The sequence below is a fragment of the Saccopteryx leptura genome, chromosome 10, assembly GCF_036850995.1.
Source record: "Saccopteryx leptura isolate mSacLep1 chromosome 10, mSacLep1_pri_phased_curated, whole genome shotgun sequence".
Classification (NCBI taxonomy): Eukaryota; Metazoa; Chordata; class Mammalia; order Chiroptera; family Emballonuridae; genus Saccopteryx; species Saccopteryx leptura.
Genome location: NC_089512.1, coordinates 47,423,835 through 47,442,213, shown reverse-complemented (window position 1 = coordinate 47,442,213; position 18,379 = coordinate 47,423,835). Strand labels below are relative to the sequence as shown.

The 18,379-nt window shown below is 52.5% G+C and overlaps 1 protein-coding gene across 1 annotated transcript; it reads left to right on the top strand.

Moving 5' to 3' along the window:
- The first annotated feature begins 7,509 nt into the window (after positions 1 to 7,509).
- On the top strand, positions 7,510 to 14,000 carry RHO (rhodopsin). The gene is made up of 5 exons (XM_066350922.1): positions 7,510 to 7,978; positions 9,711 to 9,879; positions 11,125 to 11,290; positions 11,394 to 11,633; positions 12,486 to 14,000. Exons 1-5 carry the CDS (start codon positions 7,618 to 7,620, stop codon positions 12,594 to 12,596), a joined length of 1,047 nt encoding a protein of 348 aa, XP_066207019.1. The 5' UTR covers positions 7,510 to 7,617; the 3' UTR covers positions 12,597 to 14,000.
- The last annotated feature ends 4,379 nt before the right edge of the window (positions 14,001 to 18,379 follow it).

Sequence of the window (18,379 nt, the reverse complement as noted above, 5' to 3'; positions counted from 1 at the left end):
ACATTTATTAATGTGTTAGGATTTCCATTAGCACATTACTTGAACCAAAATCATTTGCATATGGCTGGGAGAGGGAGAAAACAGCCCTAGCCACCCAACAGGCAGGTGTCAATCACAGTGGCAGATCAGATGGTCCACAGCTAAAGGCAGAGGGAGGGGCCCAGCCTGAGACTCCAGCATGCATCCATTCAGCTGAATAACACAAAAAGGAGTGTATGCTGTGTCAGGTTCTACTGCCACAGAGAAGCTGAGCTTTGGAGGCCTGAGTCTGAGAAAATCACTGCAGCTCCCATTAAATCAAGTGCTTATTGAGTGCCAGTCCCTATGCTAAGCACTTTCTATACATCCTTTTATTTAATTCTCACTAGCGTCCAAGCATGCCCATTATAGAGATGATGAAACTAAGACAAGTTTTCTTGTCTTTAAGAAATATTTATTGCCTGACCCATGGTGGTGCAGTGGGTAAAGCATTGACCTGGAATGCTGAGGTTGCTGGTTTGAAACCCTGGGCTTGCTCGGTCAAGACACATACAAGAAGCAACTGCTATGAGTTCATGCTTCCCGCTCCCCACAACCACCCTCATTTCTCTCCTCTCTAAAATCAATAAATAAAATCTTTAAAAAACATACTTTTTGAGCCAAGGCAGGGTTCGCACCCAGGTGCAGTCTTCGCACGGAAGCACTGTGCTTTACTGCCGTCCTGTCCTGGCCTGGATGGGGCCTCGACCAGGTCCAGTTCCCTCTCCCAGGCTGTTTTCTGATGTGTGGGGAAGGACCGCCTCCAGCTCTGACACAGAGGTCAGGCCTCAGTCTCCACCGTTGACCCTGACGATCCCTCACATACTAGGAGGAGGAAGGTGCCACAGGGGTCCTGAGGTGCCCATTTCACTGAGAAGAGACTGAGGCCTGGAAGGAGAAGCTGCCAGAGGCTGTGCAACCTGGAGGTGGTTGACCTACAGCCCTTTTTTCTCCAGTTCTCAACACTGTTCCCACATTCTGGAAAGAAAAATCAGGGAAGAGGGGGCATTGGATGGCTCAGAAAGAGTCCCAGGCTAGACTTTAAGTGGGCCTGCCTCTAGCGTGGCCTCAGCCAGCTGGGTGTTTCCGTCTATCCCTAGCGAGGCTACCAAAGCCAGGAGCCTCTGTGGCTCTCAAACAGATGAACAGCTGCCCCTTCACCAAGATTGCTGCCAACTGCAAATACCAGATGACATTCCACTTTCACCAGCCCTGCCCTTGGAACAAATAGGGGCCCCAGCTAAGAGGCTACCACTGGGTGGGGCTCTCACCCTGGGCCAGGTACTTACCCCAGTACTCCCTGGTATTCCTCCACCCAGACTCCAGAATGTCTTTCTAAAACGGGAACATGATGACGCCCCTCCCCTGCTTGCAACCCTCAGTGCCCATTCTGCCAGCCTGCTAGCACCTGACTCCTAGTCCTACCCTGCCTCCCCTGCCACCCGTCCTGGGGCCCCTGTGTCTGCATACTAGCCGGCCCTCCCCTCCCTGGGCCTGGGCCACACCGCCCTGTCTAGGGCTGTGGGCGCCTCCCAGGCTCTCTCCCGGTCCACTTCCTGCTCTTCTGGGCCCCCACAGCACTTGGGGCTGAGAGCAAATTTCCCACCTCATGGTTATTAGTTTTTTTCTTGTCTGCTGCCTCCTGAGAGTAGGAGCTCCTTGAGGGCAGGGACTGCGTAAGGATTCATATCAGTGTCCCGAACACCCAGCCCAGGCCCTGGTGCATAGAGGTGTTTGGCAAATGTTGGGGTCAGAGGGAAAGCAAGAGAGAGGGAGGGAGATAGGAGGAGGGAAGAGGATATGGGAGGAGAAGAAAGGGGAGGAGAGAAACTAAGAGGACTCTTCAACCAAGGAACACTGAAGAAGCCACACCGAGACTGCTTAGTGTATCCCAAGGTTCTCTTTACCACGCCACAGTCGCAGAGCTCCAGGGAAAAGCAACCTGGTCTCATCTCTCCAGGCAGAGGAGAACAGAAGCTCCATCTCCACACATGCTGCAGATGGCTTTTCCAGTCTACCTGAATCATTACCAGCTAGAAGCAGTGGTCATTGGGACTTGGATGTGAGCTGCAAAGTGTAGAATTGTGACAACAATTCCAGTGCCATGCAGACTTTTCCTGGATGCGAACTTTTCCTGGACTCCTGCTCCTTGTGACAGCTCCTAACGGACTGAACTGGGGTTGGGTTGCATTCGCAGGGATTTGGAATTGTGTTGGTGCCAACTTGGACTTGGTGAACATGTTAAAGACACTACTCTTTTATGGATTCTTGCTGTACTGGCCAAGAGTTTGGCTTTAATCACTATAAAAAAAAAATAGAAGACTGGATAAAGAAGATGTGGCACATATACACCATGGTATACTATTCAGCCATAAGAAATTATGACATTGGATCATTTACAACAAAATGGTGGGATCTTGATAACATTATATGGAGTGAAATAAGTAAATCAGAAAAAAACAAGAACTTCATGATTCCATACATTGGTGGGACATAAAAACGAGACTAAGAGACATGGACAAGAGTGTGGTGGTTACGGGGGGGGGGGGGGGGGGGTTACAAGTGACGGAGGACAGTCTGACTTTGGGTGATGGGTATGCAACATAATTGAATGACAAAATCACCTGGACATGTTTTCTTTGAATATATGTACCCTGATTTATTGATGTCACCCCATTAAAATTAATAAAAATTTATTTATATAAAAAAAAGAAAGAAAGGGGAGGAGAGTCAGTTTTTCTTCTTCCCTCCTTCCTTGACATTCTCAGCTCAGTCTGACGCCTCACCCAGCCTGGTGACGCAGTAAGGTAGGACTAAGCCAATGAGGGAAGGCAGGAAGGAGGAGGAGGAAGCTGCTGACCAAGCAGCACCTCCATGCAGAGGCTTAAGAGCTATTTGTGCCCTACCTGCTAAGCCCTAATCCTCCATAGCCGAGTCAGAGCCCTGCTCCTGGGCTCCCAGAGGGGCTCGGCTGGGGAAGCCCTGAGGTGGCTCTGTCTGGCTTCAGAGTCAGCCAACCCCAAGGCCCCCATTCCCACCACTCTCGGCTCCTCACAGCTTGTTCTCAGCCTGGCTGAGAGAGAGGCTAAGGGGGAAATGGCTCAGAGTGTCACCCACGCTCAGGCTTGCCCCCTGGCAAGCTCTTTGTCCCTCTCTGGACCACCTAACATGGAGATGAGAAGACAAATAGCACTGTTACTGATCAGTGACAGGCGCCAGAGTAGGAAACTGAGGCACAAGAAAGGAAGGGGGCTGGGCTGCACCTGCCTGTGTGGCTGCAAAGCCTCAGTCTGGGTGAAAGGGGAGGTATAAAGGGGCCATATGGGGGAGGGCCATGAAACCAGAGTGTAGGCTCTGAAGGTCCATGAGACAGCCCTGGTGGGGAAGGCAGCTCATGTTTGCCCTGTAAACAGGTGTGGATCCCTGAGGTGTCCTGGGCCCAACAAACTGAGGCCCAGGGAGGGGAGGAAGTGGATTTCCTGGGTTCTCCAGGTAATGTAGAGCCAATGGCACTCCCTGCCCTCAGGGCCACCACCACGGCCCTGTGTGGTGATTCAGCCAGGACCTTTTTCACTACCTAGTACAACCTTTCTCTGTCATGTGTGTCATGGTGTGCAGGACTGGAAGAGCTTTCCTGAGAGCTGTCTTTGGTGCTGGAGGAGGTATGGCCGGGTAGATAGGACTGTCCCTGATTTGTCACATGACCCGGTCAACTCTCTGCTAACTCTGGGCCTCAGTCTCCCCACGTGCAAAATGTAGCACGAAGGGTCAGAGTAGGTGACTTTTTTTGTGCGTGACAGAGGCAGAAAAAGAGAGACAGAGGGAGGAACAGACAGGGAGAGACAGGCAGGAAGGGAGAGATGAGAAGCATCAATTCTTCGTTGTGGCTCCTTACTCTCCTTAGTTGTTCATTGATTGCTTTCTCATATGTGCCTTGACGGGGGGAGGGGGGGACTACAGCAGAGCAATTGACCCCTTGCTCAAGCCAGCAGTCTTGTGCTCAAGCCAGTGACCATGGGGTCATGTCTATGACCCCATGCTCAAGTCAGCGACCCCATGCTCAAGCCAGATGAGCCCATACTCAAGCCGGATGAGCCTGTGGTCAAGCCGGCGACCTCGGGGTTTCGAACCTGGGTCCTCTGTGTCGCAGTACGATGCTCTATCCACTGCGCTACCACCTGGTCAGGCAGTAGGTGACTTCTAATGATCTTTCAGCTCACACCCTGAGGCTGTTGGTCTGAACAAAGAACATTTTTTGTTTTTTAAAAAAAATTATTTGTCATGCCTTACAAAATACAGAGCACCATTACCTCAGTGATGTCCTTTAATCCTCTATCACCTCCCCTGTGAGGGTGGGATAGTTAAACTCTTTCAGAGAAGGGACTTGAGACTTAGAGAGGGGAAATACTTCCTGAGGTAACCTAGATCCAATCACTCATTCCATAAATATTTATCAAGCACCTGCTCTGTGCCAGGCCCTGGGGCTGCATCAGTGAACAAGAGAGACAGACTGAACAACACAGATACGTCAGTAAACAAACCAGCTCTTTCTAGTTCCAGGGAAATGATTTGCACTGCTCCTGCCACATGCCAGGCACTGTGCTGGGCTCTGGGGGCCCTGTGGTGAGTGAGACCCCAGCCCACCCTTGTGAGCTCACATTACAGCCTGGAAGATGGACCAAAAACACATGAACAGAACATGAATTAAAAGTTTCCACCCATGAACAGTTGCCTCAGTGGTAGAGCATCAACCTGGAGTGTGGATGTAGTAGGTTCGATTCCCAGTCAGGGCACACAGGAGAAGTGCCCATCTGCTTCTCCTCCCCTCCTCCCCTTCTCTCTCTCTCTCTCACTCTCTCTCTCTCTCTCTCTCTTCTCTTCCCCTCCTGCAGCCAAGGCTCAATTAGAGCAAGTTGGCCCCAGGCGCTAAGGATGGCTCCATGGCCTGCCTCCACCTCAGGCGCTAAAAAAAATGGCTCCAGTTGCAGCGGGTGTATCCCGGTCGGGGCGCATGGGGGAGACTGTCTCTGCCTTCCCTCCTCTCACTAAAATAAATCAATCAATCAATAAATAAAAGTTTCCAGGCTTCTGGACAGATAGCTCAGTTGGTTGGAGTATAGTTCCAGAATGCTGAAGTTGCTGGTTTTTCCCTGGTCACAGCACATACAGGAGCAGCTTGATTCCTCCCTCTCTCTGTCCCTCTCTCTCAAATAATAAAATTAAATAATAAAATAAAATAAAATTAAAACGTTTCCAGGCTGTCATAAGCATCAAGTGACAGGAGGCTCCGATCGAGGGTCAGCGGCTCAGCCCAGCCAGGGCAGGGCTGTGTGAGGACAGTTTTGACTCAGGGAATCCAGTTCTCCTCCCTCTGTCTGGCCACCAGGGGCTGGGCTGTATCCGAATCAAACCCTCCACCTTGACCTCATTAGCATTGGGCCTAATTACCCGCCAAGCGCCTTAAACTGCACCCACCCTGCCATGCCACCCTCTGCGCTCATTCTTTGAACACGCAGTTCATCAGCCCTTTGTGTGCAAGCCCTGACACACCTGGACAGGCAGGGGTCTGGAGCCCTAGGTGGGCTGCAGGGAAGGGGGCACCTTCAGAGCTTGAGCAGACAGATCTAGGAATCCCAGGTGGGAAGAGAGACTGGGTGTCAGAAAGCTTAAGTGGGTAGAAGTCTCAGAGACAGGGGACACTTCCCTGCTGGCCTTGGATTTCCAGTCTCAGGGTCTTTGCACTTGCTGTTCCCTCTGTCTAGATATCTACACACACACACACAGACACACACACACACACACACACACACATCTTGGCAGGGCTGGCTCCTTCCATCAAGTTCTCAGCTCAAACTTTACCTTCTCAAAGAGACCTTCTCTGAGCTGCTCTAGATAACAGTGTGTTGGGAATCGATCGTGATCTGAACTTCTCCGATTGTTCTTGTTTGTTTCATTACCCGTTTGTGATGAAATGCTTCCTGCAGGCAGGGGCTTGGTCTTCCTTGTCCACTGTGTCTCGCGGAACCAAGCAACTTGGTTGCTACACATCTGTACCTGGACAATGGTCACCAAGTACCCTGCATGCCAGCCGCTCCCAGCCACTCCCTTTCCTATGAGGCGTCATCGCACTCCTGATGAGGGGAGCCTCCATTTGCCCCCAAAGCTCATCCTACTCTTCTGGGACCCACCGTCATGGGGTTACTTGTCTCAGTGTCCAAGACCCACTGTCCCAGGCGGCCTGACCAGACATCCCCGGCCATTGACTGTGTGTCCAGGGTCTGTCTGCAGTATCCAACAGTCCTGTTTCCAGGGTCTGCCTCCCCTTCACCCTGGAGTCCCCAGGAGGCTGGAACTCAGCTGCCTCGCTCACTGCAGTGATCTGGTGCCCAGCACAGGGCTTGATATAGTCTGCGTCCTGAATGCAAGGCCTTGCTTCAGGGTCCCGGACAGCTATGTCCCCTCCCTTCTTCAGTCACCCCCTTCCCTGGTCCCCTCCTGCATCTTTACTCACTCTAATCCATCTATGGAGGCATTTATGCCACCTTTCTGTCCCTGAGATCTGCCCAAGCCACTGCCCAGTGCCCTCCAGATAAAGCCAGGTTCCTCAGCTTGGCATCAGAGCTCACCTCAGCCCATGTGCAGCCACACCCCAGATGGGCGTCAGGCCTCCGCCCAGGCTTTGTCTTCAGTGTACGCTTCTTCCCCACTTAGCAACCTGGGAAAGTGCTCTCCTCCCTCAAAGACCCAAACAGCACCTCTCTGAATGCCTCCCCCAGGCAGGCCACCTCTCCTCCCTGGGCTGGGATCTGTTCTTCCCACATCAGAGTCCTCCTCCTATAAGCTCCTCCTTTCTTAATCTTTGCATCCCCGGGGGCCTGCACATAAATGTTTGATAAACAAGTGAGCAAGAGAATTCCCATTCGATGCAACACGTACTTACTGAGCTCCTGCGCTCTGCCCAGTAGTATGTTTGTCAGGATGGGGACCCTGCCCTCATGAGACTCATAATCTGGCAAGATGGGCTAGTGTCAGTGTCCAGCATATGGAGGAACCAGGAGGTGACTTAGGTGGGGAAGGCATAGGTAAGGAGCTGAGTGGGGGGATGAAAGACTGAGAAGATGGCCAAAGCCTCTGTCCTCAGGGAGCTCATGGTCCAGTTGGGAGCAAGACAAAGTCAGCTCATGCTAAGCCAGAGGGTAATGGGCTAGGAGTCTGAGGTCCCAATGCCAGGCCAAGGCCATCAGGCTGAGATGAGCAGAGGTTCTTGGGGGACAGAAGAGTGGCAGCATCTTGCCCTTTCCCAGGTCCCCAGAACCCACCCTCCCCACTTTAGGCTTCTACCTGGAGTCACCTTGGCCTCTCTTGGGAAGCCAATTAGGCCCCCAGTTGTAGAACTGGGGATTAATATGATTAATAACGCCCCCAATCTCCCAGGTGCTGACTCAGCCAGGAGCTTAGGGAGGGGAGGTCACTTTATAAGGGCCTTGGGGGGGCTCAGAGCCTGGAGGTGTCCAGCCAGAGCCCTACGTGGCCAAGCTCAGGCCCCAGCAGCATTCTCGGGTCAGAGCCGCCCACAGGGCAGCCACAAGAACCTCAGCCATGAACGGCACGGAGGGCCCCAACTTCTACGTGCCCTTCTCCAACAAGACGGGCGTGGTGCGCAGCCCCTTCGAGTACCCGCAGTACTACCTGGCTGAGCCCTACATGTTCTCCATGCTGGCCGCCTACATGTTCCTGCTGATCGTGCTTGGCTTCCCCATCAATTTCCTCACGCTCTATGTCACCATCCAGCACAAGAAGCTGCGCACACCCCTCAACTACATCCTGCTCAACCTGGCTGTGGCCGACCTCTTCATGGTCCTTGGAGGCTTCACCACCACAGTCTACACATCTATGCATGGATACTTTGTCTTCGGGCCCACAGGATGCAATATGGAGGGCTTCTCTGCCACCCTGGGCGGTATGAGCTGTGGTGGGGGTGGGCAGGGGACGGAGCGTTCTGGGGACAACCTCAGGCTTAAGGATGGGGGTTAAGAGGCTTTCTCCTCTATGTGGTCATTGTTACCATCTCAAGCTCTCATTTGTTCAATCAACAAACACTTTGGTGATGATGAGCTAGGCTGCCGTTTGGGGAGAGCAGGCACTGAGAGCTCTGTTTATCTCACTGGGAGTGGTACCACTGCCTTGCTTTACAGCAAGGAAACAGGATGAGAGAAGTCAAGGGCCTTGCAGGGTTCATGTTGTGGCAGGAAGAACGCTGTGTTTCAAGCCCACATCTTGTGGCTCCTGAGGCTATGCTCAGTTTCCCTCAGAGCCATGCACCACGCAAGACCTATGCCGGGCACTGGGGAGAAAGCTGGGCAAGACAGGTCCCTGTGCTCAGGGCTCCCAGCACGGGAGGTGGGGACGCAGAGCTGCATCCCTCCAGTCTTTACCTGTGCTGGGCCACAACCCACTTCCAGCCTCTCTGCCACACATGAAGGCTTTTAGTGTTGAGGATCTCATCCACCTCAAAAAAAAAAAAAAAAAAAGAAAGAAAAGAAACCCTCCACAGGTTTCTTTGTGATCTGTAGCTTTGAAAGATGCTTTTAAATATTTCTTTGACTGGAAAACTGATGCAAGTGCTGCAGAGACAATATAGCCCATTTAGCAGATGAGAAAAGTGAGGCATGTAGAGTGGAAGACTCATTTAGGGATGTGGCAGGGCAGTGACCAGAGCCTAGGTCCCCTGGCTCAGGTCCATGAACTTCCCCCCAGGACACAGCCACTCAGGCAAGCAGGAGACACCAGCGGTCACTATTACAAAGCCAGGCTGAGGGGCAGAGCCTACCACCAGCCAGAAGGCCTCCTCTACTGCCTGTCTTCTCTCTCCCTCTTGTGTCCGGGTTGCTGCCTCAGCCCTACTCCCAGAATCTCTGGCTATCACTGGCTGTCACCCTCAGTGACCACAGATCTTTCAGTCTCAGGCCAGAAAGCAGGGGTGAGACAGGGGTGCCACATACAGGCAGACAATTTCTGCAGCGTCAGTCTTAATTTACAGCTATTGTCCTGGAATAATTACCAGCGTTCCCTCTCACTCTCAGAAATGGCCCAGTATGGTTGATAGGTTCTCTGACCACCCTCCCTCCTGAGTTTCTGCGGTGATGTGCAGCACAGATGGCTGAATTCCATCACTATTTCCTCCTTTGTCCTCTAAGCCAAACATCTTTCATCTCCCTGGCTCCTAGGAGAGAGAGGGCCCACAAGCCCAGGTTACTTTGTTTCCCTCGTGGGGAGAGGCCACTGCTCCAGAGGGAGGGAGGGACTTCTAGTCCCAGGTTGGCCTTGCCTCTGCAATGCCTTTCAACAGGGACTCTGCCTGTTGCTCCATGAAGGACACCTTCTCCCTGCAGGGCTGCAGGGCTCCCAGTCCAGTCACGACCCCTAATCTGATATCTGTGTCCCTCATGAGCCCAGAGCTCTCACTGATCTAAACTTCCTAAGGGTTACTCCCCCGCCCTGGCACACCAGTCCCTTTGCCCTGCACCCCCGCCCCTCGTCTTCTCAGGGTCTAAGCCCGCTCCGCCCTGAGGCCTCACTCCAGGCCTGCCCAGGGTGCCTGCCTAGCTGCCCTCACCCAAATAGGGAGAGCGCCGCCTCCTTAGACGGTGGGGTACAGGCAAGTGGCATGCTGACAGCTGACTGCCTTGCAGGTGAAATTGCCCTGTGGTCCCTGGTGGTCCTGGCCATCGAGCGGTATGTGGTGGTATGCAAGCCCATGAGCAACTTCCGTTTCGGGGAGAACCACGCCATCATGGGCGTCGCCTTCACCTGGGTCATGGCACTGGCCTGCGCCGCGCCCCCACTAGCTGGCTGGTCCAGGTAATGGCAACGAACAGAGGGAAGGGTCTCTGGGGGTCTTCTTAGGGTTCCCCAGCCAGGACTCAAACCTGGGACTGTCTGGTTCCATCACCAGGCTCGCAACTCTCCTGGGGTTGGGGTTAAATGCAGGGGAAGGGGTTCAGAGCCTAATGTTGCTATGGGGGCTGGTCTCACCTGAATTCGTATATCAAGGAGAACCCAAGACACCCATCCATCCCTTCACCTTGGCTGCGCCCCTCCCTAATCCTCAACTAAGCCAGGGCCAGCTTTCAATCCTCTTTGGTCCAGTGCTCTGTGGGCAGCTTCCTTTAACCTTGGGCCTCACTCAGCACCTGGGGAGGCTGAGCCTTCCTAGTGTAGGTGGTGACGTTGTAGCCCCTGGGATCCAGGTCCTCTGCAGCCTGAAGGCCACTGTCCCCAAATGGGGCTGAGATGAAAGATGTGGAGAGGGACAGTGGTTGGGAAACTTAACTAGTGACTGTAGGTTCTCCGAAGCCTCGTGTTCTCCTTCTGCCAGGAAATTCCCATTTTCTTCCCTTTCCTCCTCAGTCTCCCTGGGGTGGTTTTTCTGCCCCGTTCTGAATTCAGAACCACCCTCCCCCAGCCTCTTTTCCTGCCTGCTCCAGTCTGGTCCAGTTCATCCTTGCAGGCACAGCCAACAGACACGCCACGTTTCCTGAGGTCGGTCCAATACCACCGTCCTGTGGAATCACTGAGCATCCTAACCACATGTACCGAGTCCTCTTGTTTCCAGAAACTGTGCAAAGATCTCTTAGTTGCCCTGTGTGCCCATCTCTGGGTTAAAAAAATACTCTTAACCTGTTGGTAAGACTCTGATTGGTACAAACTACCTTAAATAAAGAGTTTGGGAGCTTTTCCCTTCTCCCCACCAACCTCTGCCCTGAACAGCCTGAGACCTGGCCTCTGGCTCTCCGGGTAGAGGGTCTGGTGAGGAAATCCTGCGGGTGCTGCCAGGTGAGAGACCGGCGAGGACTGGGTCATATCCTGGTAACACGGCCACCAAGCAATGAAGCAACACTGTCTCCACAGGTGCATTTGAATCCCTTCTCTCAGTTGATTTGATCCTCACCATCGCACAGACAACAGACATTTTATTATCCCCATTTTACAGAGAGGGAAAGCGAGGCCCAGAGCAAGGCCAGCCGCACAGAAGGGGGCCTGTTCCCAGGTTCCTCACAGGTGTCTCCATTATGTCCGTCTCGTCCATGCTCTGTCGGTCCTCAGGTACATCCCAGAGGGCCTGCAGTGCTCGTGTGGGATCGACTACTACACGCTCAAACCAGAGGTCAACAACGAGTCCTTCGTCATCTACATGTTCGTGGTCCACTTCACGATCCCCCTGATCATCATCTTCTTTTGCTACGGACAGCTGGTGTTCACAGTAAAGGAGGTAGGGTCCTGTGCTGGGTGCTAGGCACACACACTGAAGGGGCGGAGCACACCCCTCGCCCAGAGTTGCTGCAGTCTGGACACCAGGCCCTGTGTCCCTGCAGGCAGCTGCCCAGCAGCAGGAGTCCGCCACCACCCAGAAGGCCGAGAAGGAAGTCACTCGCATGGTCATCATCATGGTCATTGCGTTCCTGATCTGCTGGGTGCCCTATGCCAGCGTGGCGATCTACATCTTTACCCACCAGGGCTCTGACTTTGGTCCCATCTTCATGACTTTCCCGGCATTCTTCGCCAAGTCATCCTCCATCTACAACCCCGTCATCTATATCATGATGAACAAGCAGGTGCCAGGTGGCAGGGCGGGAGGGTCCGGGTCCCCCAAGCTGCAGGCACTTCCTATGGAGGACAAGCCACACCCTCCCCTGGGTCTCAATCTTCCCATCTGCAAAATGGGGTTGGGGAGTTGGTCTCCTCTAGAGTATCAGAGTCATCTGGGAGGAGTGCACATTCTGGCCCCCCCCCCCAGATTGCAGCTCAGGGCGGGCCCAGGAACCTGCGTTTCTAAAAGGCCCTCCAGGTGGTCCACGCGCTAGCTCAAGTAAGATGGTTCTGGAAGTCTGCTTTCAAAGTGAAGTGGTCAGAGTCCCAAGCCTGGGAATGGGATGGTGCCAACCTCCATCAAAGAAAAAAAATAGAGCTAAAGGTCTTATTCTGAGAGATAAAGGGATGAAGCAGTCCTTTAACATAGACTAGAGGTTTCTTACAGGATCCAGGAGCCAGTGGGGAAAATGGCATCTCTGGATTCATACTGAATTTAAATCTCAGCTCTGCCATGTTCTAGCTGTGTGACCTTGGGCAAGTCACTTCTCTTCTCTGGGCTCCAGTTCTTCATCCATAGAAAAGGCAAAATTCCAAACTCTTGCATTAAATCAGATAGTCGACAGTTAGCCCTTGGCACACAGAGGGCATCATGGAATGTAATTAGTGACAAAGCCTCCTTGGGTTTGGTCCCTGCATCTCTAGGGAGGGGTCACATATATTTAGGAAGTTCCCTCCAGAGAACCAGATGTGACAAGGGAGTGAAAGCTGTGAGGGCCAAAGCAGGAAGGGGCTGTAGGCAAGTCTCGCCACCACAGCAGTTTGCTACACACACCTTGAATGGACCATGACCCTGACTCCTGCCCCTTGCCTTCCAGTTCCGGAACTGCATGCTTACCACCCTCTGCTGTGGCAAGAACATACTGGGTGATGATGACGCATCCACCACTGTCTCCAAGACGGAGACCAGCCAGGTGGCACCGGCTTAAGCCCTGCTGAGGACTGCTGTCGACTGTAGGAGTCTCCCGACCCCCAACACCCACCCCCGGCCACAGCTGCCCCACCAGGAGCCATGCCTGTCGGAACCAGGTCTCACAGGCTCCATGAGTTAAAAAAAACCCCAAAACAATTAATGAGAAAAAAGTGAGGCTCCCCACTCGATGCAGATGGCTCGATCTGGAGTGCCGAGTTCCCAGGCGCCGGTGAGATCTGTACCCTCCTCCCCACAACTCATCTCTCAGGAGCAAAGAAGTCTTGCTGTCTGGAAAAGTGTCCCAGCTTAGGGATAAGTGTCTAGCACAGAGTGGGGCACACAGTAGGTGCTTAATAAATGCTAGATGGAGGAAGGAATGAATGAATAGAGAAATGAATGAAGGGATGAATGGGCAGGGAGAGCATATCTATCCTCTCAAAACCACCTCAGCAGTAGCAACCCCTTGGCTAATAACCCTGAGCGATTGTTTTCTTCCCTGGGCCTCTCTTTCCCTGTAAAGTTGGGATCCTGAGTCCCCGGTCCTGCCATACAAGGCTGCTGGGAAGATCAAGTGAAATGTATGTGTGTGTCTGTGTCTGTGTCTGTGTCTGTGTGTGTATTAAAGCAATTTGTAAATGGCAAGAAGCTGTACAGATTATAGCTGATGTTATTGAATAATATCAATTAATATAATTAATTAATTACTATGATCATCTTCTCTTGATAGTGGCCATTTTGAGATTGGACAAGGCCCCAAGTATCCAGTCTCAGCAGGTTTTATAAAAATTAGTCAGGTGTTAAGGCCAGACGAGCCCTAAGGGTGGGGCTACAGGAAGGGACATTCCAGTGAATGCAGAATGCAATCATCAAACCTGACAGAACATCAGACTGGAGTCTGGGGCCAAGGCCCGGGGTCTAACTTCTGGCTTGGAGTCTCGGCCCAGTGCCTACCCTTCCCAGTGCAGCTTGTGAAGAGATAGGCCTTTTTCTCAGCTCTGGAAACCATGTGCTCTTCTACCCAGCACTCAGGCCACAGCATGTCTGGGCCTGTATGGAGCTTCTAGAAAGCCATGCTCACCTACCCACAATTAATAAAGAGCTGAGTCTCCAATGTCACCCTTGTGGCAGATAGCTTAGAAACAAAGAGTGGGAGATTCGGTTGGGCCCACCCTCCCTTTGGATGCTCACAGGTCCCAGATTCCAGCTCCCTTGCCAGTGGAGCTTTTCTTCAGCAGCTCCGGTCCATGATCCCTCCTGGAGAGTCCTTGCTGCGAAGCTGGCTGAAACTCCGGGGCATCAGAATTGAGCTGCCTCAGTAACTGCCCCTCCTCCTTCACGTAACCAAAGCCGGGAGCTCCAGCTCTCCCAGCCCTGCCTGGAGACGAAGGCAAATTGGGGCATTAAAAGCTCAGCTCCTGTACTTGGTGTTTCTGTTACACTCAAGCTCTTTGTCTGCAGGATGGATTGAAACTCAACAGCATCCACCTGGTCCCTGACCCTGGGATACCTGAATTGGGCCATCAGCAGGGCCTCCTGGGGGCGCAGGGTGGAGGGGACCCCAACTTTGGGGTCACAGCGACCAGGTGACTGGTGAAACTGCAAGCATGTTTTGTCTCTCTCTGAGCACCCTTATCTGCAAAAGAGAATCCTAAAACAGATCTTGAGGGGATTAGATGAGATTGCAGACTATGTGACTAGTCTGCTTCCTGGCATACAGCAGGTGGTGGAAGATTTTTAGCATTACCAGGGCCTCACCTCAGAACTGCCTTGCTGGACACCCCATTTGCAAGGGAAACAGGATGGAGCTATAGCTCCCAAGAGCTACCCTCATCTTCCAAGGTGGGAGAGGGTGGCAGGAGCCTGAGATGAAAGTCCCTAAGTGCCATGGTAAGGCTGGGGCAGGTAGTAGTTGGGATCTCTATACTTGTCCCTCTTTGTTCTGTCTCCCTGGGTGATGTCAGTAAGTATTCTTTTGGCTGCAAGTGACAGCCTTGTGGGGCTGAAAGTAAAGGGGACAATTACTGGTTTCCATAACAATGAAAAGCCCAGGGCTTTAGGAACTTTGGGAACAGGTGCTCAGATGATGCAGTCAGACTTCTGTGCCTCTCCCGGCCACACTTTTCTCTATGCTGTCCTCACACGCAGGCTGTTTCCAAGGTATGGCAGAAATGGCCACAGGTTGTTCCAGGCTCACAAGCCTTGCAGAAAGTAGGCTTCTCTTTCCTGTCAGTTCCAACAAATTTCCCAGGAAGGGCTCTCCTTGGCCAGGCCTGGGTCACCTGATTGTCCTCATGGCCCAGAGTTAACCCCACATAAACCAGATGGTCTGAGAGAGGGGACAGAAAGGTGCCCAAAGGAAACCTGATGGTGTTGTTACTGCTGTTACCAGAAAGAAGAGGAAGGGAGGAAGGCGGGTAGAATCCACAGTGGCCCAGAAAGGATAAATTTGCGGTCGCTGATGTTTGACCAGACCAGGCCTCCCTCCCGCACTGCGGACACAGGGAGGCAGGTGCCCATGGTTGGTCCTGCGGGTCACTCTCCATCTGAGCTGCTGTGCAGGGCCAGTCATGGCCCTGGGAGGGACAGCGGCGTTCCAGCTGCCCTGTCTTCCAGGCAGCCCTCTCCCCTGACTCCCCAACCCCAGCTCACTTATTCTGAACAGCAGTATGCTTGTCTCAGCCTCACATCTAGAGGAAAAATTTACTTTAAAACCAGAACATTCTGTGTTTTTTCCTAGTAGAGAGGAAAACCTTTTTACCTCCTTAATTTACAACTGATCTGACAGCTATGTCTGGGGCCCTGGCCGTTATGAAGGCAAAGCGCTGCTGACCCAGCCTGGGAGGCGGTGCTAGCCACCACCTCATCTCTAGGCTCCCGGCAGCCGGCAGATTCATGCAATGCCAGCTTTGTGCAATTGTTTTTTTTTTGTTTTTTTTACAGTGACAGAGAGAAAGTCAGAGAGAGGGATAGACAGGAACGGAGAGAGATGAGAAGCATCAATCATTAGTTTTTCGTTGCGACACCTTAGTTGTTCATTGATTGCTTTCTCATATGTGCCTTGACCGTGGGGCTACAGCAGACCGTGGGGCTACAGTAACCCCTTGCTCGAGCCAGTGACCTTGGGTCCAAGATGGTGAGCTTTGCTCAAACCAGATGAGCCCGCACTCAAGCTGGTGATCTCAGGGTCTCGAACCTGGGTCCTCTGCATCCCAGTCCGACGCTCTATCCATTGCGCCACTGCCTGGTCAGGCAGCTTTGTGCAATTGTATCTCCACTCAACCCAACCTAAGGAAGTGGGTCCTGGGCCGGAACATGCCGGACACTCCAGAGGTGGATTGAAAGGACCCCGTCTCTGGGCTGTGACCTAGCCAGTCTTGGGGTCACAGGGCTCTTTCACTCCCAATCTTTCCTCTGGGAGAAGACTGTGTGAACCCCACCCCACCCCCAAGGCAGTGGGGCCTCATGACAGCCTGCCTCCCAGTAGAGGCACGCAGCCCTGACACCCCAAGTTTCCCCCAGGATGATAGTGGGTGCCTTTCCCAGCGGTGCGACTTTGGACCAAGTTTATGAACCTCACTAGGCCTTCAGGCCCCTCAGCTTTAAAGGGCAGAATCATCCTAGTTGGTAGAACAGTCTAAGGGACTAACGAGATTGTTGATATAGAAGATGCAGTGTGTAGTGGGTGTTCAATAAATGTAAGTTCCCTTCGCAGAGAGGTGAGCCAAGTTCAAAGGAGCAGCCCCTGCTGTGGTTGAGATAGGCGTTAAGGAAATTAAAAGAGTAGAGGGGTCTCAGCAAAGGGAGAAGTGACAGTGAACTGCCTCAACATTCATTCCCTGACTTTCTTTTAGTCAAGTTCTACCTGGCACCTTGCCACCCAGCACCAGAATTCATCTCCCAGTGTCCCTTGCACCTGCAGTGGCATGACATTAAGGTCTGGCCAATGGAGTATAATCAGAAGTGATGTTCATAATCTCTGGGTTTTGCATTTCAGAGAATGGAGGTGCCCTCCACTTTCTGTCTTCTTTCCTTTCTGAAGAGGCAGGAATGCGGTCATGATGACCAGAGCTGCAGCAGCTCTCTTGGATCATGAGGTAGAATCTGTGGGCAGAGAGAGAACAGCAGAGCATCAAGAAAGGAGCCTAGGTCTCCCAGGCTGCCTCACCAGCCCTGCACAACTTATTCTTGAAGAGTTTCATGTGAAACAGTCCCATGGTTTCTGGTCTGAGCCACTGCTACTTGGGAGCTGGTTTCTTAACTAACAGGGCTTCCAGGTCACAGCCCCAGGTCTGGACTCGGGACGATCCAGCGCAGGTCCTCTCGGAACTTCTGCTTTGTCATGTGTAAATAAAATAGTGGATATAAAATATTAACATGGATATTGAACATGGCAACTACTACTGTTTCTACCCGGCCCTGTTTGCATTTATTGTCCGGAAGTCATAAATATCCTGATGCTGCAGAGGCTAGAGTTAGACAAAGCAGACACCCTGTCACTACCTCAGAGAGCAAAGAACTGTAACCTTCAGCAGGATCAGAAACTTCTCGTGCAGGTGGGCCCTGATCAGTGTTCCAAGACTGTAAAAAAGTTTTTGGCAAAACTTAAATTTCGGCCTGACCTGTGGTGGCGCAGTGGGATAAAGCGTCGACCTGGAACACTGAGGTCGCCGGTTCGAAACCTTGGGCTTGCCTGGTCAAGGCACATATGGGAGTTGATGCTTCCTGCTCCTCCCCCTTCTCTCTCTCTCTGTCTCTCTCTCTCACTCCTCTCTCTCTAAAAAAATCAATAAATAAAATATTAAAAAAAAAACAAAAAAAACTTAAATTTCATATAGGCCTCAGTGAGTGTCACATGGGTACAGCCAGCCGCCTCCCCTCTCCACCAGTAAATCCGCATGATTATCATTTCCCTGTAAAAAAGCAATTCTTTAGAAGAATTTTTAGATCACACAGTACATTTTAGAGCTTCTTCCCTCTACATGCAAACCTCTATCTGGGCCCAGTCCAGGAGCAGGGAGGGCTTCAGATGAGACTCGTGGGAATGTGTATGTTGCTGAGTCTTTTTTTATTTCTCAATTTCTGGAAATGCCCCACAATGATATCCAAACTGCTGCCCCTGTTTGTGCCAGCTTCCATGTGCCTCTTTGCCTCATGTTGTCCCCTGCTCTAGCTTGGTTCCCACACATGGTTTTGAGGCCTTCCTGCACTCAGCTAAGCTGGGCTCTGTCTGACACTGGGGCCTCCAAAGCAATGGGTGCTGAGCGCCACTGTGTGCCAGGCTCTGTACTGGGCACCAGGAATACCACAGAAAAAAGACAGACACAGCCCTGGTCTCCCCAACCTCTCCCCAAGGGAAAGGGTTAGTGCAGGAGACAGTCATCAGGGTGCTAGAAGCTCCCAGATAGAAGTCCAGGGTCTGCTGGCAACCAGAGGAGGGGCCTATAATCTCCTAGGGACCCAGGGAGGGCTTTTCTGAGGAAATGACATCTACTCTGAGGTCAAAAGGATAAATGGGAGGCCCTGGCCAGTTGGCTCAGCAGTAGACCGTTGGCCTGGCATATGAAAAGTCCCAGGTTCGATTCCCGGCTAGGGCACACAGGAGAAGCACCCATCTGCTTCTCCACCCTTCCCCCTCTTCTTTGTCTCTCTCATCCCCTCCTGCAGCCAAGGCTCCATTGGAACAAAGTTAGCCTGGGCGCTGAGGACAGCTCCAGGGCCTCCACCTCAGGCGCTAGAATGGCTCCGGCCGCAAGGGAGCAACATCCCAGATGGACAGAGCACTGCCCCCTGGTGGGCATG